This window comes from Cyprinodon tularosa, unplaced genomic scaffold (genome assembly GCF_016077235.1).
Source record: "Cyprinodon tularosa strain WSP-4 unplaced genomic scaffold, ASM1607723v1 ctg551, whole genome shotgun sequence".
NCBI classification, from domain to species: domain Eukaryota; kingdom Metazoa; phylum Chordata; class Actinopteri; order Cyprinodontiformes; family Cyprinodontidae; genus Cyprinodon; species Cyprinodon tularosa.
Window position 1 is genome coordinate 1239615 of NW_024039287.1, and position 22662 is coordinate 1262276.

General features: G+C 35.7%; 1 protein-coding gene across 1 annotated transcript in view; it reads right to left on the bottom strand.

Annotated features, from left to right (window-relative positions):
- LOC119796527 (dedicator of cytokinesis protein 2-like) overlaps positions 1 to 21857 on the bottom strand; it is a 132784-nt gene extending 110927 nt beyond the window's left edge. Inside the window, exons 1-20 of the mRNA XM_038305125.1 lie at positions 21650 to 21857; positions 20028 to 20111; positions 18122 to 18162; positions 17936 to 17991; positions 17753 to 17849; positions 17514 to 17662; positions 17150 to 17285; positions 15270 to 15427; positions 13094 to 13175; positions 12783 to 12918; positions 11932 to 12007; positions 11635 to 11711; positions 10040 to 10290; positions 9689 to 9787; positions 9454 to 9526; positions 9086 to 9189; positions 4579 to 4777; positions 2054 to 2151; positions 1868 to 1957; positions 1527 to 1627 (exon numbers count right to left, since the gene is read on the bottom strand). Of these exons, the coding sequence (XP_038161053.1) occupies positions 1527 to 1627; positions 1868 to 1957; positions 2054 to 2151; positions 4579 to 4777; positions 9086 to 9189; positions 9454 to 9526; positions 9689 to 9787; positions 10040 to 10290; positions 11635 to 11711; positions 11932 to 12007; positions 12783 to 12918; positions 13094 to 13175; positions 15270 to 15427; positions 17150 to 17285; positions 17514 to 17662; positions 17753 to 17849; positions 17936 to 17991; positions 18122 to 18162; positions 20028 to 20111; positions 21650 to 21692 (2150 nt within the window). The 5' untranslated portion in view covers positions 21693 to 21857. The remainder of the gene's footprint in view (positions 1 to 1526; positions 1628 to 1867; positions 1958 to 2053; positions 2152 to 4578; positions 4778 to 9085; positions 9190 to 9453; positions 9527 to 9688; positions 9788 to 10039; positions 10291 to 11634; positions 11712 to 11931; positions 12008 to 12782; positions 12919 to 13093; positions 13176 to 15269; positions 15428 to 17149; positions 17286 to 17513; positions 17663 to 17752; positions 17850 to 17935; positions 17992 to 18121; positions 18163 to 20027; positions 20112 to 21649) is intronic.
- Between the last annotated feature and the right edge of the window lie 805 nt (positions 21858 to 22662).

Sequence of the window (22662 nt, forward strand, 5' to 3'; positions counted from 1 at the left end):
AGAGCCCCAGGTCTTAGGGCAGGCTGGTGTGGGCTGCCCACTGAGCAGAGTATGATCTTAAGCTAACCAATGCAGCTTGATAAGAAATTTAAAAGTCAATTTTTGTGGGTAGAGATCAACTGATAGCTGGTCGACACTGGAGGAAAAGGGAGAATCAGCTGTATGTTTGTATTACTGCTACCTACTGGACTGGAGGTGTAGTAGATTCCCTCGGGCTAATTGTTGCGGGACTTCCAAAGTAATGGCAAAACGTGATGATGAACCCCCTAGGATTTCTATTACATGGGTAACACACATCCTGGGGCTTTAAATCACAGGGCTCTCGGTGGAAATGGGCTGTGATAAACATTGCTGGAACTAACAGAGTATTTTTGAGGCAGGTCAATAAACTTCATTTAATCTGCCTACTAAGCTTGGTTAATTTTCATAACTGTGAAAAGTGGAAAGTGCACCTACCAACAAATGCATAATTTGTCAGTAGGTGTTTTAGCATTACAGAAAGATTCCTGGCAGAGTCTAGACAATCTTTTGCAACTTTTAATAAGAACAGCAAATACAAAGAGAGCTATAATGATGAAATATTCATTTTTAATCATTCATTTTGAGGCCAGCAGGGAGCTGTTGAATCAATGAAGTGAAATAAAAATATAGTTGTTAGGGAAGAAATGTAAATTTGCATGCAGACTGCTCTGGGTCTTTCATTTAGCTTTTTGTCTGCATTCATATTTGTTTGCCTTGCTCTTTTACTTCAACTAATATATTTTCAAGAGTAAATTTAAGTATGATCACCAATTTGTTAACTTTAATTTTAGTATTTTTCAGTCTTGCTTATTTTCTTTTAAACTTTTCTTTAATAGTGTTAAATTAATTGGAATTTAGAAGATCTCCTTTTTTCCATTTCATGATCCAAATGCCACATCAGTGGAAAATAAAGAAATCTAGAAATTGCTGTAGAATAACTTTGAGATCAGAAACCAACTTCATTTTGATCACATAAATGGAATATGTGGTTTATAACCTATTAATGCCTCATCATGCTACAATAGCATGAGATAAAACATCTGGTAAAGTTTTTTTGAGAGAATATCAAATGTGTACAAAAAGTACAATAGTTGGACAACAACCTCACTAGATTCTTGCTGCAAAGATAACAGTTCTATATGATCCGATTTAAACCGGCTTTGAGACTGGTTACTAGTTATTTTTCTTGGTCTTGAAACCGGTATTTAGACCACTATTTGATGGTCTCAGACTCAGTGATTTATATCTAAACAGTTATTTAATTTTCCTTTATGATAACATTTAGGCACCCATTCTGACATTATAATTGGAATGTCAATATATTAAATAATTAGGTATATCTACTAAACTTCTTTGATGTCTGATAAAAATCAGTTTATTTAATTCTCAGAGAGCCCCTACTCCTATCTAATTTTTAACTGTTTGAGAGGATGAGGCATTGCTTAAGTTAAAAAGCACACTATTTCAGATAAGCTGTGAAAAAGATGGATTAGAAAATAACCTACTTGTAGGCCAGTGTCGCACTGAAGTGCTGCTTTATGTAGGCCTCCAGAACAGTGTTAAAATGCTGGAACTTTCTGTCAGCGATCAGGCCGATGATGTAAATCTGTCAGGAAAAAAATAAAACATTAAACTTCACACGCAAAATAGATAAGAGTTATGCTCAGTCATCTGACAAATATGGCTTGTTAAAAAAAAGATAGGCACATAGATATCTTAGACTCCAGACATCTTGTCAAGATATCCTGCTGTGTGAGTTGACACACCACACATGAAGAATCATTCCTGCAATATACCTAGCTAGAACCACCTCCCCCCACACAAACACACACACACATAGACTCACCAAGGCATCAAACACAAGGATGTCATAGTCGTCAGTCTGAGAGTGCTCCATCATGATGTTAAACAAGGCATCTAGAGTGTCCTGCAAAAACTACATGCAAACAAAACAGAACCAGTTGGAACAAAAACTCCATCCTAGTGTATGCATTCACACAGACACATATTTAGGGCTCTTCATAGCACAGACCTTGACCACCTCCTCTCCATCGATGATTTTCAATTTCTCCAGGTTTTCTTTTAGAAGTTCAGGCCTGGTTCTCCATTTAAGCAACCCCAGAAGACCCACTAAAACCACAGAGAGAATATATTTAAGTTCAGGTGTACAATTAGTCCAAGGGGCTTCATATACAGCTGCTGGGTTCTTTGAATTATAAAACACATTTGCTACCTAACTAGATCTTTTCCAAATGTGTAGGGTAAGTTAGGTTCTTTTTTAAAGCAACCAATAATGTCATATTTGTTTTAATTTAAAACAAGAGTTGTTGTTTAAAAATATCAAAAGTTTGCTTCCTTTAACATTTCTCTGTTAATCAGGGGTACATGCAGGCCTTTTGGTTATGGATTTACTATAATATATTTACAGGGTGCGCTTAAACATATGCTGTGCCTTTCCAAGGTTCCCATATACCCCTCCCTTCATACATAGTTACTCACGCTATAATCACAAACATAATTTTATTTCGATTTTTTGTATCAGATGAAGAAATGGTTCTTTAAAACTGAAAGTCTGATGCTTCTTTATTCAGCCTCGCAGCATCAGTTCTCTCTACAAGTGTCTGGTTGAAGCATGTGTCTTTGGCCTTCTTACCCATATAATGTTGAAATCTGATTCTTAATTTGCATGGTTTATTATACAGCTAATCCTAGACAGCTTAAACAGATTTTCACAGGGTGTTTTGGGGAATTTCGACTAATTTTCTATTTGAGGTCAGTCAATGACATTGGACAAGAACCTTTGGCTCATACACTTGTTCCTCTAGGCTGAGGTAATACTAAAACCAGATTAGCCTAACTATGTCCTGAAGGACCTTGGTGTGCAAAGATAAGAAAATAAGTGAGTGAACTGAGTGAAATCCACCGATCTCCATTTATTTAACTAGGGTTAATAGTTAAATACTTTTTTTCCCACTACAATGAGCCAAAAAACAAAAACAGAATATGTCTGCCTTCAGGTAAAATCTCAGATGTAGCAAGCTGAGGTACAAAATGAGATTTTAGCTGCTTCTTTTTAAAGTTTATCAAACCCATAAATGGGTCGATATTTCTCGTGCCTCTTCGAAATGACAAACTAAAAGATGAGTAATAAAGGTGTGTTTGATTCATGTTGAATTCATATCAGGTCAATATACAGTAGGCATATAATGATTGCTCCGATATAAGTTTCAACTATGGTTGCCTACCAATTATTTATGATCTGCTGAGAGCAACATATTCTTTCACAAGTTTCTAAAACCAATCAGCATGTCTGATTGTCTATACATTTATATGAGTTGAAAGTAATTTTACCACATAAATTAATGATATAAAAGGGCAAGCCAAAAAAAATAAATAAATAAAAACATTTTGAATACTTTGTCAGTACACTTGATTGTAATCTTAAACAGTCTTAACATAATTTGTGTGTGTATCATTATTAAGAAAAAAAACACAGCTGTCTCTGACAGTTAATCACAAATCAGCAGAAGAAACCCCACAATTGTGTTGTTGTCTTTTGGTCTCTGACAGTCATTAATAACTTTCCTAGCAAGTATGATTAAAAGTAAGGTTAAGGAAAAATTTGCTCAGATAAATACACGTAAAACTCACCAGAATTTGAAACTTGTTAACAAATTATGTGCTGTTTAATTAGCAAAAATATCTGTCTAAACATCTAAAGTTTCAGTGCATTAGTTTACACATGAGCATCCAAATCCCCCTTTTCAGTCATTAAATCTGTTATAGTACTTGACACGGTACATATTTCTGTCACACTGTTCTTGCGGACCTATAGATTTGGACACACCATGCAAAGCTTTCACATCTGGAGGTGCGACTTGAACAACCCTGTGAGCCTAAAGGCCTGAGAGTCTGTGTCTGTTTGTGATTCAGGTAAAGGTTATTAATAGTGGAGGAAAATGTTCATTATGATGATGGACTGACTTCCTGGAGAACAGCTGTTGCTCTGCACCTGTGTGTGATGCACCTTTCTGTCTGGAGTGGATGTGCAATTAAGCAATAGTTGATGAGCTCCTTTTTGTGAAAACAACTTGCTTGTGTTGCTGCATAAGTATGCATTATCACAGTACTCCTCACTAATAAATCATAGAATATATACTGTAGAAACACAAATAAAAGGATAATTTCCATGTACTTCTGTTAATATCATACTTAGAAGAAAAAAAGAAAAAGTTCCACTCATATTAAAATTTACATTAACATAATAACTCTCTGCTTCTGAATAGATGCACAAAGTTTTTATCATTTATATCTGGGACTTGAAGTAACTTTCATTTGAAGCAGTGAATTTGACCTTTGCCATCATCACAGCCAGCTGATTATTCATTGTCTTGGCTTGGCCTTATTTCCTTGTTGGAGGAAGGTGTTAATTAAACCTTTTTTTTTTCACATGTCAGGTTTAATTTCAAGCATCCTCTCTGCTCCTAATTTCGTGGCCTGTTTAATTTTCTGTGGATCCACAAGTCCACACATGTCTAGACCAACACTTGCACATACCGTTTTGGGTGAGTTTAGTGGAGCAGACCAGAGTGGAGATGGCGAAGCTGTCTCTGGAGCTCACTGATAGGCCTCCTCCGCCAGATACACTGCTGCCGCTGCGGTTCAGCCCTGTACCCTTGTGGTTGTCACTGTGATGGTAACGGGTCGAGGGCAGGGACAAGTAGCAGTTCACATCTTCCATGCGTTTGCTGTCGCCCTGGTGAGACAATGCAAATTTGACTTCATTACACAGACTAATTGTGCACAAAAGCTATGCCAAAAAGGCAATTCTATAGTATGATGGATTGTGTTGTAGCACAGAAATAAAAAAAAACCACCCAGTATTTAGCTAAATTCAAAAGAACCTAGATTCTAAGAGTTTTCTGGTGCAATGTAATTCTTCAGGCTTTTAGATGAAAAGTAGACAAATCTGATTGAGGTTAGCTCCAGTGATTACTATATCTGAGCTATTTTTCTTTTTCTCTAAGGTTTTAGAATAAAAAACAGAGTGAAATCAGGCAATATCTTGGCTCTCATTATCTTGCTATCAACACACTGTGTAGTCTGATATTCCAGTCTGATAGAATAACTTGCTGTTTTCTGTTTTAGTTAGCACGTCTATCATTATAAGTTAGAATATTCTATTTAACATGTGTATTAATATATATTTTACCAAATAATGAAATAAATTGTCAATTAACACTATCTCTACTGACCAATATACATTTACCTATTATTAGCTGTTGAGTTAATCCAGATATTAATCCATATTGTTCAAATAAATTACATAAGCAGACTCATCATGACTTATGAAGAGGATCAAAAACAAAAAAATAACAAAGACTGCAATGACCCAGGTGAAAGACAAGTAGTTCATGTTAGACCTAGACAAACTTTATTGTGATGTTGTAGACACAGAGTGTATACAAAATTAAATTATGTTGCTTCAAGCTTACAACAGTGAAATGAAGATCACCATTATAAAGTGCAGCAGTGATCAGCATGTAAACAGTGTAGGAGAAAAGAAACCAGTTTTAAAATGCTGGTGCAAAAGGACATTAATATGGAGAGTTTCAGTGCAGTGCAAAATAAATATGGTGTAAAATGCAGCAGAACATTGAGTTATGTCCTATTTAAAAGCATTATAAAAGTTTCAGCTACGTTGGTAGTTGCAAATGTGATGCAGAATACACATTAGAGTTTAATAGTTCAACAGTCTGATGGCAGAAGAGAAAAAGCTGCTGCAGAACCTGCCGGTCCTACAGTTGATGCTGCAGGGCCTGTTCCCAGAGGGCAGCAGGCTTCCTATAAGGACCGGCCTACATGTACTTAGGTCCCTGCTGTGGTGTTTATATTCTTGTTGGTATATGGAATGATAGACTCAGTGAGGCAAAAATGCTGTTTTACATGTTATTCACAAATGGAAACATTTTTGAAACATCTCATCTTATGTACACTAAAAAGTAATAAAAGTATGCCTGACTAAATGATATTTAATAATAAGAAAAAGTTCAAAATACTTAGTATAAGAAAGTTTAAATATTGTTAATGTGAGTAGCAGCAGTCTTGAATGTAGACATCGGATTTGGTCATGTTGGACTGACATGGAAACCGATGAGTGGGTAGTTGGTTCCATTGTTAGCCTGTAATATCTGAAACCATTTCAAATCTTGGAAACCAAGTCCAGTGGATATTTTTTTAACTTTTACGGAATGACTATGACCTGGATGACTGAGAATCTTCATCAGCAATACCTCCCTAACGACAGGAATCATAGACAGGTTTCAGGTATTACAGGAGACAATCCCCTCTTTAACGACAATCCCCCCCTTTAATGACCGACCTTCAGAATCATAGACAGGTTTTAGATATTACAGGCTAAAAATGGAACCAAACGACCCACTCATCGGTTACCATTTGCATGTTTCCAAGCAATACAAGGCCTTGTCTATATAAGACTTAAACTCACTGCGGATCCAGACATTTGAATTGAGAAAGCTTCCTGGAGAGGTAGCGAAACGTCTTCAAATCTTGGAAACCAAGTCCAGTGGATATTTTTTTTTACTTTTACAGAAGAACAAACTATACCTTCTCCAAAGGATATCAGCATCGTTTATCTAAAGCAAATTATTGTCTTGTAATGTGTTTTAATTGTTTTGACTTTTATTCTAGCCTCACACCTTAATTATTAATAAAAAGGTCATTTTTCAAAGGAGCATACTGCATCCAACTTCTATAAAAAGCATAGTCCATAAAAAAGATTTTCAGAAATAAATTTTGTGTTCAAATTTTATCTATGAACTGACCTTTTAGACCTAAAAAAATTTAAATATACCGCACTTTCTCTCAAGAAGCCTACCAGAACAACCCAACTCAACATAAAATGGTTGATCTCCCCAACTTGTTTCAACCCCCATCCCCCTCAATGTGCAATAAGCAAGTCACTGCAGCATAGAGTAAGAGATAGAAGCCAAGAGATGCAGAGAGATCAAGAGGAATGTAGGGATAACAAGAGATAATCGCCAAAGAGGGCACAGGGGGGCCATCCATTTGGTATTTGAGTGAATAATGAGTAATTAATCTTCACTGCGTTTGACACGTAATCAATATGGGGATTCAATCTTAGCCTAGGCTCATTTAACAGGAAGTCTATTTGGCTTCACTCAACCTGTCAGTGAGGCCATAATCTCCTGTCCAAACTCACTATATCTTTAGTTCTGCTTTGATGACTCTTATTACTGCTGTGACATTACAAAATGTTTTTTTTACGCGCTTAATAACTTGTGCGGATGCATTTGTATTCAGATCATGTTGTAGGCAGAAATTTATGCTCACCTCAGTTGTTCATAAATTCCCTTTAAAAATTAATTTCTTGGCTTTCAACTTGAATCTCCCTCAATGAATATCTCTAATTCACAATAGGTCAGATGCTTAATCTGTAAAAGTTTGAAGCCATAACAGTTACAAATGTTCTTATAGACGCTTAAGAGATTTATGCACTGATAAAGGATATATCTGTGCATGTATTTAAGCAAAACCACAATAGTACAGAGGTGACATGCTGGTATACTCAGTCAGATGAGCCATAGGCGATCACACTTTTCATCTCGGGGAGGATGTGCAAACACTATAAGCTTATGTGAACTTAAATTTTGTTAGGCTGCAATGATTAACTGCATTAGTCAGTTCTGACTTTGACTGCAGAAGAGCGTGAATCTTTTGAATGCAATGAGGTCTGTGAAGCATTCATTAGAAAATTTGGCCAACATTTATATGAGAGTTTCACATTGGATCCTGATTTTATGCTGCGCGTTGATAGTGATGTAAGCTGCCAGGGACTTATTGATTTCACTATATGACATTTAAAAACTCATAGGCAAAGGTTTGAAATTATCTGGGAAAACTACATACAAGAATTATGTTTGGTAAACTTTTTTTTTTGGTCACATTGTCTTTCTTATTTTCAAAAAGTTCTATTTGTATGGTTTAAACCATGATTACGAGGTTTTATAGGCTCAGAAATGTATATTTATATGTATTTTTCCAGCTTTTATTGTCATTACACTGTCACAAGTGCAGACCAATAAAATTCACTCTCTTCATTCTTCATTTAAACCATCCCTTGGGGAGTAGTGGACTGCCATTGTGGGGCACCTGGGGAGCAGTGTGGGGTTAAGGCTCTTTGCTCATGGACACAGAGTGGAAGTCTGTGGGAGTGGGGCTCAAACTCAGAACCTCAGAATTTCAAGCTCTATGGCCTAACCACTAGGCCGCCACTCTCCTTAATACTGACATATCATTAAAAGTACTAGAAAAAAATATTCTCCCCGCTGTTTCCCTTTGAATGAGTGATTGCTTTAAAGATTTGGTAACTTCATGCATTCATAGAAGAGAACATTGCCTTCCACACGCCACCCTCAGCTCACACTGAACACAAATTAGAGACAATTACAGACAAACTTACTTCATCATTTTCTGGCATGTCTTAGGGAGGCATCACATTTGCTGCTTAAATGCAGTAACTGCTAATGCTTACTTGATACATTAGGTTGGAAAAAACATTTTTCTTGTGAATAATTATAATATGAAATGATTTCTTCCATCACAATTACAGCAATCAGTTTTCCTTGGAGTTAACTGTGTAAATTGTAGGTAAAATAATAAATAATTTCAATAGCTGAGGCACATCTACCACAGTTGGACACAAATGCTACTAGATAAGCACATCCTGCTGCTTAATAAAGTGCTTATATGAGATGTAATCATAATCATTATATTTATTGATCTAACATTTTCTTGGTGTTGTAATGCCTTATAATATCATAAAGTTTATACTAATTAACTTACTGAGGAGCTGCTAATGTAAAACATTCATTTAGAATATGCACCCATGCTATTCGCATACTGTGTAACAATAAGCAATAATTTAGATTTAGTATTGTGAACTGACCCACTTATAAGTGGACTGTTACACACCATGCAAAGTTTAAGACATATGTCTATTTTTTCTTTGATGAAATCCCACCTTAAAGACGATAAGATCATGCAGTCCATCCTGCAGAACTGTCCCATCCTCTTTCATCAGACGTACAAACGCCATAGCAAAGTTCTTCTCACTTTTGTCCTTGGCTGTAGATGAAGAACGATGTTGCAAAACAAGCCAGAAGACCACAAAACAAGAGCAAGAAAAAAATAAAATAAATGAGAAAGAGCCACACATTATAGCAAATGAAAACTTCTCACTCGAATAATCAATTGTGAGTAACGACTGCATGGGTCATTTTGCAAATTGGTTACAATCATTAGATGCTTTCAGTATCACATTATGTTTGGGGTCTTGAACTTGTTGAGAAAGCAGACAGGTGCTAGGGAGGAACAGAGGATGCTACTTACACTCCTGTGAAGAGCGGTGTCTGAACATGAAACGTAAATGAATTCTGTGCATTTCTTCCAGAGGGACTGTCACCTGCGGGATATCTCTTGTTACTAGAGAACATTATGCTATGCGATTTCTAAGACCTTATAGAATAAAGCGAGCAATGCAAATTATGTACAGCAAGTCATTTGAAAGAGACTTAAATAGGGTCGCTCAGAGAGATGTGACCAACATGCACATACACACACTCACCTTCACTGTCTCCATCCAGCGAGGCTGTTTGATCTGGTAGTAAATGACAGACCTGTATTCACTGACCGCCTTATCCCCAGCTCCCAGACAGATGGAGTTCTGTGAAAAGAGACCAGTGAAGAAATTGTCAGTGTAACATGTGAGATTTCATTTTCTAGCATCCGTCTGGTAAAATGGATGTCTGTTAGATGGATTGCCGTTCTGGGATAAGGATGTTTCTAATTACCAATGGTTGACAATACATGACATACAATTTTGCACCAGCAAACCCAGGGTGAACCTGCCCCACACAAACTGAATCTGTCACTATAAATCCACTAACATGCTTTTTCTCTGTTGTGAGCTTCTCACCTGAATGACTTTGCCCTCCTCATCACAGACCCACATGATGACCTCCACATTTTTTTGTGTCGTCTTGTTGTACTTGTCAAAATCCCCACCCTGTAGGGTTAGATAGATGTCGTTCCGGACGTCTCCTGGCATAATTATTTCCGGAAAGCCCAGCTTGCGTGCAACCACCGTGCTGCGGTCCACCAGGTGAGGGTATTCTTTTCTGATCTGAACTATGTCACCCACCAGAGCCTTCATGGTGACCCATAATCCTGAAGAACACGATTAGACATATGTTAAAGTAAAATAAATGAGAGTTTTTGTCAGGCAATAATTTATGTTCTTAATGCTACACGTTTCAGAAAAGCCTAAAATTGAAAACATTTCAGCAGGATTAAGATTTTACAAAGGTTTTTTTAGTATAAAACTGAATAACAAAGGTCATAATGTCTGCTTGTAATCAACCAGATGAAAATGATAAACATAAACTTAATCTATGTTGATGTATTCCAGGGAACTTTATTTTAATTTTTTTAAACTGTAAATGAAAAACAGTTAAATAGAAAATTGTACAAAATTAAACAATATAATCGCTTTTTACTTGTGCATATAAAATAACCTCAGTCTGTTAAAAAAGTTGCTAAATGGTCAATAAATATTTAACATTTAAATAAAATATTTGAAAACAACTTAATCCGTGTCAAAACAGATTTCGAAGGTGTTTCCAAAACCAACTACTTGCTTTCTAGAGTGCATTTCTAAAAAGATGAAGAGTGTAATACATAGGGTTATATCTAGAATTATGCTTATTGTTATTTTTTTTGTTTATCTAAATAACATTTAATGCAATATGCATAGTTTGAGTGCCCCCCAGCAGTTAAACAGCTAAAGGGTCGGGACTTTTCTAATCAAGCATTCAGCAATTAACATGCATGCGATCAGCTTTTGTATATGATCAGTTTGCAGAAATATAATACTTTGATATGTATAGACAGCATCGGACAAAAAGAAGAAAAAAAGATAAGTTTGTTTATTTGTTTAAAATATGCTATAAGTAAAGGTCATGTAAAGCATATAAAGGTAGAGGAGGTCTAAACAAGATATACTACTATGTAAAGAATGTGTCTTAAGAGATGAAATGTGTGTGCATAATGGGAAGTGCATTTTGAAGTGGAAAGAAGGGGAGATTAGAGGCAAGTAATATTAGAACCTGCAACGTGTTGGCCACAGGGGCTCTTTCATATCTAGGTTAGGCTGAGAGCCGATGGGTACAAGAGAAGGTCAAAGCCTGAGAGATACAGCAGTGCAGTCCAACATGCAAAGTTTCTCCTGAGCATGTCAGTGTCAGCAACTTAGCTTGTACAAGGCAACCATAGGCTGAAAGGGAGGGGACATCATTGCCACATATATAAAATACATAAAGCAAACAATTGAGGAATAGTTGTGCATGTCCTGTTTAATGTGGAGCCAGGACAGGCAATAATTTAATCATCTGGTCACAAAAAGCTGGAAGACACATAGTACTGTGTGGATGTCTGGTTAGAGGGAAAACTTCAGCAAGAAATGTTGCATGAATGAGAAACACTAGGAAAAAGAATGTTAGAGCAGAACAGTACCTTGGCCGCCGCTGTCTCCTCGTGATGCTGTCACTTTGTTCAGCAAGGTGTGGAGAAAGTCATTTTCAGCCACTACCCTGAAACCAAAATTTACACAATGAGATCCAGCTGAATGTACAAAAAACATTTTCCAGATATTGTGGATGATGGCTTCCAGAACAGAAAACTGCAACATTTTCCTTCTTGCAACCTGAAGGTTCTCTAGAAAAATCCCAAAACAACATCTTAATATATATTTTATTGGTAGTAAATTGTAACATCAATACATAGCATAAGTAAAAGATGAAAAAGACGTACGGGAAGAAGGGAATGAAAAATTGCTTCTCTTCATCACACTCAATCTTTCCTTTGATGATGTCACTGATGTCCATCACTACCAAGAAGGGAAATAAATTAGTTATTGATGAGAGAAATGATAGAAAACACAAAATTCACATTTTATATCTAAAACAGATCCACATAATACAAATAGGGAATGATATGGCAAACCAAAAATGCACCCTGACAGTTGCTCCCTTGAGAAGTTTTAAGAGAAAATCTGCATTTTTGGACAAGTGAGCAAGAACAGTATAAATTACTTTTTAAAAGATGTAGCCTCGATAAGCATAGTTCCATAATGGGGGTAAAAAAAAACTGGATGATAATTGTGGAAAAAATAAATAAATAAATACTGCTTGTCTCCTGAAAGTTGAACTGTGCATACTGAAAGTAGGTTGAAACAGGTGAAATCAGATTAAAAACGCATTATAAGAGCTTATTGTCAAATAGGTCTGCTGCAGTTAAATAGGTTAGAAAAACATTGTGGTTCTTTTTTTAATGGTAGAAATTACAAAAAAATCAAGAGTTTCCCCCTAAGAATATATTATTGACTAAACCCAATAGATTTCTGGATATTTCTTTTCTAAGTGTTAATGCATTCGTTTACTGATGGTTGCCTAAAAGCCAAGAGTTTTTGCATGAATTTATTGTTCAGGAGAATTATGCATGCAGGTAACACATGTAAATATTGGAAATAAATGTAAACATTTCAGAAATGCTGAAGCAGGATTTTATAATCCACTAATATAGAACATTCTGGATCCCTGGGGATGTCATTTTTAGCCCAACCGTTGGTCAGAAATCAGTTCATTTGTCTCCAATTAAAGTACCTGCCACCCCAAAAGGCCGCCGGAGACCCAGAGTACACTTCTTGTTGTTTACTTCTTTCAAGTCCATCCTGCCCACTCTTACTATCTGACAGATCAGATAAATCTTCTCTCTGGTCAGGTCTTTGTTCCCTAAGTCCTAGTGGACAGAGACAGAGAGCCGGTAAGCAAAAAGGCATCTCAGGGAAAGCCAAGGAGAAGAATAAAACAACAATGTTACCCACCGACAGGTAAAGAGTTTATTCATTGAACTGTTCTGCAGTATCCTGCCAAGCTAAGAAACAGTATAACAGTGCCCTCCTGTGTTTACTTACTGTGAAGACAACCTTCAGGTTGTTCAGCATCTCAATCTCTTTGGGAAAACCACTGCTGCCCCAGCGAACCAAATAGTTTTCACTGCAAAAATTATAAAAGAAAGCATGAGGGCCACATGCAATCTACATTACTGTAACATTATTTGTTGTAGTAATAAAGCATAAAGGATGTAGTAACTTCAGTTAAAGTGTTTTCATCTTTAATATACAGCAGTTTTCACTCTTTCAGCTAAAAAAAAAACAGGCAGGAAGCAACATAATGTTTTTTAAAGGATTTTTATGAAAAGGTTTTGTTTACTTTTCTCCTCAAACAGAAAAACACAAAATAATGCATGACTAGGAATAAAATCACGTGTTATTTGTTAACTCATAAACAGATAAAATTCTGTGCAAACCATGCTTTAAAATCAACTTCAGTTGTAGATGAAATCCACCTGTGAATGATCTCATGTCAGCATAAATGCAGCTTTTCTGCTTTTTCTGTTAACTATAGCGAGCAAACGGCCCCATGAGGATCATGGCGCATAAAGTTGTGGAAAACTTCAAAGCCTAATTAGGTTAGAAAATAATATCTAAAGTTTTGAACACCTCACACAGCACTATTCCATCCATCATCTGAAACAGAAAGCAATAATGCATCACCACAAACTTGCCAAAACATGACCTTTCACCTAAAATAACATGCTGCAAAAGGAATCCATAAATCAGGCAAGCAGCCAAGAGAAGCCTAGTCTGCAATTTGCCACAAGTGATGAAGAGAATAAAAAAAATATAAACCAAAACTAAACCTTTTTTCAAACCTGCTTAATGCACACTCTTCAGTAATAAATGGTGGTGGCAGTATTGTGCTGTGGGAATGCTTTACTCTAAACCATAATACACCTGGCTATAGTTAAGCTATTTTTTCAAGGAGAGGGATAACATTTGGTTTCTAGTTTACCATATTTGGTAGAGACATAACTCAGAACAAGCTCAGTACACTGCAAACATTTTCTAGAAATAAGAAGAATAGAAGGTAAATAAGATGATTTGCCAATGGAATGAGTATTTTTACTGTTCAAATAAGATAAATAGATAATATGCACTTGAAATAAGACACTGCAGATGTTTGTCTTATTTTGAATATAAGTTGTCTTGTTGCACTGGCAAAGTGTCTCACTTACCCCCTCAATTCAAGAACAAATGCACATTTTTTGCAGTGTATATTTTATATAGGACTGACTCTGGGGGTGACTTTAGAGAAATGCACACAACACAGATTTTACTGGTCAATACATTTTGTAAATCAGGATATTTTTTCTTCTTCCTCACAATCCTGCAATACTTTGTATTCGTCAATCTCCTTTCGTTATAAAAGAGGCAGAGATATTTTGTGTCTGAAGTCAGACAAAATGTGAAAATAATCCACAGGTATAAAAACATTTGCAAGACATTGTATACCAAATATATGTAAAATGTTTACAAAAATATAAACAGATAACAGATTAAAACATACAACAATAATGACTTTGACAAGATACTGAAATTATTGCCATAGCAATCATAAGATGAAAGGGAAGATTTGCTGAACAAATATTAAAGCACTGAGGGAAGTCCTTTAGTTGTTGGTATGTTTAAAAAAAAAACATGACAGATTTAGATTTAATGTAATACTTCCCACCACTCTGGCTGAGACACAGATATACCCAGCATGACAGTGAGTGACGGGGCTTAACATCAGCTCTGTCAGGCTCCATACAGTGCTGCCACTCAGTTTCTGCTGGTCTGTAATTTTAATTTCCTTACATCTATATTTGGCAAATTGTCATAATTTAACGTTGATCAACAATAGAGAGAAAGGGGTGAAGGCACGGTTTAAGGACATGCTTGAAGTGAGTGTTCATGCTTGTTTCATGTAACTTAGAGATGGAGGCAAAGACAAAAATGTTTGAACTGATATTTGAAACATTAAGTATGTTTTGAAAATATCAAATTTTTTAAATACATTTTTAATTGGTTTTATCAAAAATAATGCATTCCAAGAAATTTTGTGCAAAAAAAAAAAAAGCTCTGTATTTAATTTACACTATATCATTTATTGATACTAATCTGATTTCGACAGGAATATTTTCTAAACATTTCATCATGTCCTGAAATCCTTTAGATAAGAAAGTGGAGTCAAAGGAATGAATGATACCTGATAATTGTTTGTTTGATGGGGTCATAAAGGGACATGAAGAGCTCAGAGTCTTCTCCTATACGACACACAAAGTTCCTGACGAAGACATAGAGGCTGTGGGTGGGGGAAGACTGGATTCGTGCGGAGATCCCACTGTGATCTGTCTGGATGTTGGACTGCAGGAAAAAAAATCTTAAATTATAAATATACATAGTATATGGAATATAATATTTAATTTCAGTATCATGATCCTATATTACAAAGTTTAGAAAAAAAAAACTGCTCTGTAAATTTAGTTTATCTCTTAAGGACAAAAATAACCCATATACAAAATATGTTTTACTCCAAGCCATTTAAACAATCATTAGTAGCATCCCTGCTGCTAAAACTTTGCACAATCTCCTTTTACAAGCTGCATGTAGTCCACTTAGACAACAAATCACAAGGTTGAAGATAATAAAGGATGAATGCAATTTTCTGTACCTTTTGGAGTGAATTTTTATATGTTTAGGATAGTTTTCTATTAAGTCACAATGATTAAAATCTGCTCTTATTCCAAAGCATTTTAATGCTACAAAGTCTAACAAGGTTATCAGTCCTTTTGGAAGACAAACATGCCACAGCATCACGTCCTTCACTATGCATAGCAGAGAGCATGGAGTGTTTCTGTTCAGATATGGTTACTTTCTAGTTTTTGTTGCCAAAATACAGCATTCTTTTATATATATATATATATATATATGATTTTTTTTTTAAGTTAGTGCAGATAGAAGGCAATTTCTAAAGCTATGCCTATAAAATGGTTAGAATATATAAAGTCTGCTCATTTTTCCTGAGACTTGATTATCCCAAAATCCTTTTCTTTTTCTTCAGTTCACCAACAGTGAGCCATGGAGACATTGTATTACCTCCCTTACTTTCCTCTTTACAGTGTGCATGCAAGTTCTTTAGTTACTGCTCATACTATAAATATAGCAAGTTCAGGTAAGTAGCAATTTTCTTGTTGCTATTTCTTGAGTAATGTGCAAGACATAGCTGCTCTGCTTGAACTGCATGTTTTCTTTTCTCTCACATTTCGAAGAAACATGTCCTCTTTGAAATCACATAATTAAACAGAAGACTTTGTGAATTACTATTCAAAATGTGTAAACAATATGGAAAGCTTGAAAAATACTGTACATGATACAAGAATGTTTTAGTTACATCTGTTTTTTCTGGGAACCCAGTAAGTGGGACACTGGCTGAGGATTTAGTTTATTTATAAATAAGCTACTGTAATAACAGATTAATTATTTTTGACTTTTAGCAGCTTTTAAACAAATCTTTATCAAAAGTGTAGATTTTAATCTGTCCGTGACTGTTGCTCAGATCTGAAAAATCGATTGGCTAACATTGTACTCATGGTTATTTGGTACAAATGAGCTGCAGCATTCATGGCTTTGGTTTGACAAAAATGATAAAATCTCCCAGTGAAAAGAGTCATATTACAGCACCTTTTCCTCTTAATGCAATCAGCATTTAAATCAATGGTGAGATGTAAATATATTGGAACAGACTGAAACTGAAGTTAATTTAATTTGTAAGCAAATGAATGCCTAATTTATTTAGCTGGCAGATGACTGACGTAAGAAAATAAGTTAATTATTATCTATGGCTTCAAACTGTTTCACCGTGATAGTTCTCACATGCAAAAATAGTGAGGACCGAAATAAAATGACAAAACTGTGATTTCATCTTGATGTGATTCAGAATGGTTTTATATTTTTAGATATCACCTGACTTATAATTCCCTATATTCAAAAGATCTTATTAAGATAATTGGAAATACAATAAATCTCATTAGTGTCAAAGCTGTTGAACCCTGTGTGAAGCCCTCCTCTTGACATTCTGTCCTGCACCTGTTCTTCTTTGATGCGCTCATTGATTTTGGTTGTGGCCTCCTCATGCGCTCTGAACAGACTGATGACATTAGCTTGCTCCGGGTCCAAGATGTTCCCATCCTCGTCTCGAACAACCAGATCCAACTCAAGGATCCTTTATTGGGAAGTAACAAAAACAGGATTAACTGACTTAGATGGAGGATGAGGAAAGAAAATAGATTTTACAAAGGAAGCCATTTACTAGAAAAGGAAATGGATAACCAGGAAAAAAGCAGTAGAGAGAACAAGATACTAAGATATAAAACCAAAATTGTACAGCTTGTGTGACAGCAGAGCCAAAAAAAGGGATAAAAAATGTGTTATATTATCACTGAAGACATACTTGTTGCCGTAATCAATCTTAGAAGTTACTTTTTGCTTGAGCTCCTTAAATTCATCACTGGGAAGCGTTCCAGACAGGAGCTGGGAACGCCACTCCATCAATTCCCACATCAACCTCTGGACCTGCTTCACACGTGCATGCTTGTTATTCTAGAAAGACACAGACAAAAAATATGGTGTCAGATTTAAACACAAATGAACAAATGTTCTTAAACACAACTGTAAAAGTTTGGTTTGTACCACAAACAGCTGTTTCCATATAGTGCCCCATTCTCTGAGTGTGGTGGTCACTTCTTTCACCAAAGGCATCTCTGCAGATGTGACAATTTCCTCATCTCTAGAGTTGATCAAACAAAGACACGTTAGATGAGTGGCCATTTAAACTTCTCCAACTTTAAGAACTGGTCCTTCCGATCCACTCACCCTCGTTTTTCGATGTTAACCTCCTTCAAATGGACAAAACTTGAAGGGAACACTCCCTGAAGTGGGCAATGTGAGGCAGAGAAAGACAAGAACGAGGTCAATAAAAACCCTGAACATCAACCATCATGCCACCGTAAATAAAAGTAAGTTATTAAGTTGGAGTGTAAACATTGTGTAGCTTCTTACCTTTTGGGCTTTGTTTCTCGCCAGGTATCCTCGGTACCATCCTAAAAAACAGTCCAGATGTTAAAATAAAGCTACAAGAAAAACTAAATATGAATAATGTTCACAAGTAATTTTTCTAATACCGGTATTTTATTTTTTAAAAGGCATGAAGATAGCAGCCATTTTTGCAGCATTTCTGATCCTTATAATTTTCTATCTTTTGACTTACTGTATTTGATGTTTTGGTCATTTGTACCCATCATATTTGGGAAGAAATAGGCAACATACTCACATATACTTTTGTACTTTGCATGCATTAATTTTTATTCAAGCAACTTTGTTTTATATATATATTTTTATCTATACTTAAAATCTACTTTGGGTCTGGTAATGGTGGTTTTGCACCTATAATAAATAAGTTCCACAAGCAGGAGATCATTTATTGTTACTGTTTTTGGATTTCATCTGAGTCAATATCCTTTATACTCCAGGAGATGAATCATGAGAACCCCGGTCGAATTAAAAAAGGGGGGATTTAAAAAGGAAATAAAACTAAAACCAAGTCCAGCATTTTATGATCAGTTATGTTTATAATTTATAATAACCTATAGCTACCCCAAATTAAATATGCGTAACTATTAATTTACATGGTTTAAAACTGAAGTGGCCAAGGATAAGAATAAAATGAGTGTAAAAATTGAGGAAGGCTTGAATTGATTTGGAGCAGATATTTACACAACAATCAGTCATTTATTTTCTGTTTCTGTTTACAGGGTAATTATAATGCAAAGCTAATCGTTTCGCTCTCTAACAGTACATTTTTCCATATTGCCAAGCTTTGGAATTTTTTGTGCTTTAATAATGCTGTTAAAAGGAACATGTAGTCACACTTCATCTGGTATTTAAGCACCATGCATAATCAAAACAATTTGCACTAAATTTGTCACCAAATATATTATCAGCACTAACTCCTTTCTTTACAGCTATTTAAAAGAAGTCATGGCAATTTTGTATGACCAAGTTGTTTTGCAGTGTCTATATGCTGCAATCTGCCTGAAGGATCAGTCTGTTGTAAAGTGATAAGTGTTTAAATTCATCATCACTTTATCAGAGTTTACTCATAGTGTTGCTCAGGAGCCTGTCCTGCAACATTAAACAGACCTAGAGCTGGAAAGTCATACTCGTCTTTTTTGGCAGAAAAAGGAATAATGTCAGTTAAAGACTAAACCAAGTGACCAGCTGCTATGGTGCAAATCTAATTGTTAGTCAAGATAACATGGAAAGAAAGATATGAATTCAAAACAAAATGCATTATTTAAAAGGTTTTCCTCGTTTAGGCAAGAAGGAAATTTAGGAAATGTAAAGTTTTGGGAAGGGTGACCCTTACCAGAGGCACCGGACCAAAGAACTGCAGCCCTCACTTGCCTCAAGGTAAGTGGCAATGTGTTTGAGTTACAACAATTCTGCAAAGATGAGTTGGCCAAACTCCTCACAGTGCTGGAAAAGACTGTGAGGCAAACTGTGGCAAACACATGATTACAGTTGTTGCTGCCCAAGGAGGCCAAACTAGTTGTTTTTGTTTAGGGGGAAATCACTTTTCACACAGGGCCAAGTAAGTTTAGATTTTCTTTCTCTCCCTTGAGAAAATAAAACCCTTCAATAGAACAGCATTTTGTGTTTACTTGTGTTGTCTTTTACTAATATTGGCATCTAAATCTATGTTCTAAAACACTTAAGTGTGATAAATGAAGCAAAAAAAAAAAAAAAACAACAAAAGAAATTGGGAACAGAGCATACAAAACAGTTTTCAAATTGCTATAGGTGCTATAGACAGCACTCTCGACATATCATTTTCATAACTTCATTGGCAAATACAAGACTGCTGGAAAACATCTCTATTTAGGGGCACTGTTTGCACATAACTTACCCTCACAGACCTCCTGGATGTGGACCGTGTCTCCTACTTCCAGGGACAGATGCTGCTCTCCTTGGCCTGCAAAATTCCACTTAACTAAAACAGAAAATTATTTGGGCATGAATGGCGAGTTAGTATGATTAAATCACACAAAATTTCCATATAGAATAATAGGTATAATTCATATAACTTATATGAAATCCGCATTGGTCCAAATTCATGAAAAACCTATCGAAATTAATCATCATGTATAATTTAGACCCAACCCAGTACAAATTATATTCTAAATAAAACTAAGTCAGTTGAAAATATTTGCCTGTTGGCTTTAGAAGGCTTTTTTATAAAAATCTTAGCAGCTGTATAAATTTAGCTTTAATAATGAGAAACTCTAATCCATTATTAACCTAAGCAACAGTTGAAACCGCCACATAAGATCTCCTACAGCTGGAGATATTTGTTTTAGCTTTAAAGCAAATATTTCATAAAGTTCTGTTATTAAAAAGGGTTAAGAAAATAGCGTTCTAGGTTTAAAATAAAAAAGCCAAAGCATAACTGTATTCTATTAAAAAACTTACATAGGTAACATTTTATTAATTTAATTCCATTTGCTAAATGATTTTTATGTTTATAAATGACAACTCAAGTGTTTTCAAGGTATTAGGTTGAAGCATGAAAAAGCGAAGCAGGTAGAGGAGCATTAGCAATAGCTTCTTCTCCACAAATAATAGCATTGGTCTTATTATTTTGCGTAAAATTGTAACATAAACCTTCAGCTGGATTCATCATCTTTGTTTTACAACATTTAGTTAGATCCTAACACGAATGTTGGTTTACATTTCACTTTTGAAGGTTTAAATACATAAACTTCCTTCCTTCTACCGCCACTTCCTGAGTTTTAGACTCACACATACTAGGATGAACAACTTTTTTTTTAACAGTTACTACTGAAGCATTCCTTGTTTCAAATAACTGTTTCAGTCGTTCATTGCTCCTTTCGTTGTCTGTTTCAGGCTAAAAAGATGCACTACCGGGTTGGTAAAAAGTTTAACTGCCTACTTCTCAAAAATATATATGCAAGATGTTATCTTAATTTATACACCAATGTAACAGGAGCATAGATTTTTATTTTTGGTCAATTTAACCAAAAGAAAAGGTTGAAAAAATCTGTGTTCTTGAAGAGTTTTTGACAACAGCGCCTATCTATTGGAAACACAATCCGATAAGCTCCGCCATATTAAACCACATGCCTTAAATAGACTGTACTGAGGCTGTGTTTGAACGCTCTTGTTCCAAGCAAAGCTCTCATATTTTATTTCGAAATCCCAATTTTCAAGAATAATTAAGTTCCAGGTAATCATCCTTGTCTGTTGCATCATGTCTCAGATAGACTTAAGTCTTCTTCTGTCGAAGGTCTACGTTATATAGTGTCTCAAATTGTCAAACCTTCAAGTCGAAGCTTTTCTCAACTTGATGGTCAGTAAATCCTTTTGCACAAGTGAACCACAAAGGAGTCTCTCAATTTGTATTTGTATTATTTGGATTGTGCACTCTTCCATAAAATTGAAAATCAGCATTATGGATCCAAATATATATACAAAAAGACCTCACTTTGATGACCTTTTTTTTTGACTTACCTACACCATACCGCTCTGTCGTAGTTCTTGTCCAAGGAGCCATGATTTCATGGAGTTTGCACTACAATGCACACAGCTACAAATGCTTTTCTGCTTTCTTTCCTTTTTTATCTCTCTCTTAAACTTCTCACTTTGCTATTTTTGTAGTTCAACTGAAAGCAATAGGCCCTACCCCTTTTGCCTTTCTTCCTCTTCTGTCTCTTCTCGCTTCCTGCCTGTGAACGTTTAAGAGGAAGTGGTAAAATACATCAAGGTGGAGTCACACTCAGGTTTATGCACTGCCTAGAGATTGTTAATTTAGACTGGCTGTAACATCAACAAACATGGTCTGTTATAAAAACACTGGAATGAGCACTGTCAGCAATGTTCGGTTAGACAGTGTCAGAACAGGTAAAATGCCAAAACAGCACATTCAGTTTAATTTAATTGGGTTTTCTCCATTTAAAACAATTTAAAAAAAATGTTATTTAAGTTATCTTGAGATACAAACATATTCACGCCTGGGGAGCAGTGTGGGGTTAAGGATTTTGCTCAGGAACCCAGAGTTTAGGCTGTGGGGATCGAACCGGGTACTTGCAACCTTCTCAGAGCACAAGCGCACTGCTCTGACCACTAAGCCAACACTTATGGCACAGTACTCCCCGCGCGCCACACAATGGCAGTCCACTACTCCCCAAGGGGTTAAATGCAGAGAGTTCATTTAGTTGCTCTGTACTTGTGACAGTGAAATGACAATAAAAAGCTCAAACAAAACAAAAAAACACTCCCAAATGCAAGTCTAAAAGGTGCTTTAATAAAAACAATCTCTTGTTGTTTAAGATTCAAAAGACATTAGCCAAAACAACAGGAGGGGATTATGAAAGTGTTTTAAATGCTTGAAGGTGGCGGTGTCATTTCTTTAATAAGCATAAACCCAATGAGAATGTCTAGCCATCGTCAAAACAAGACATGACCCTAAATCCATATATAAAGATGTAAAATTATATCTACAGCTGTATAGGAAGACAAGAACC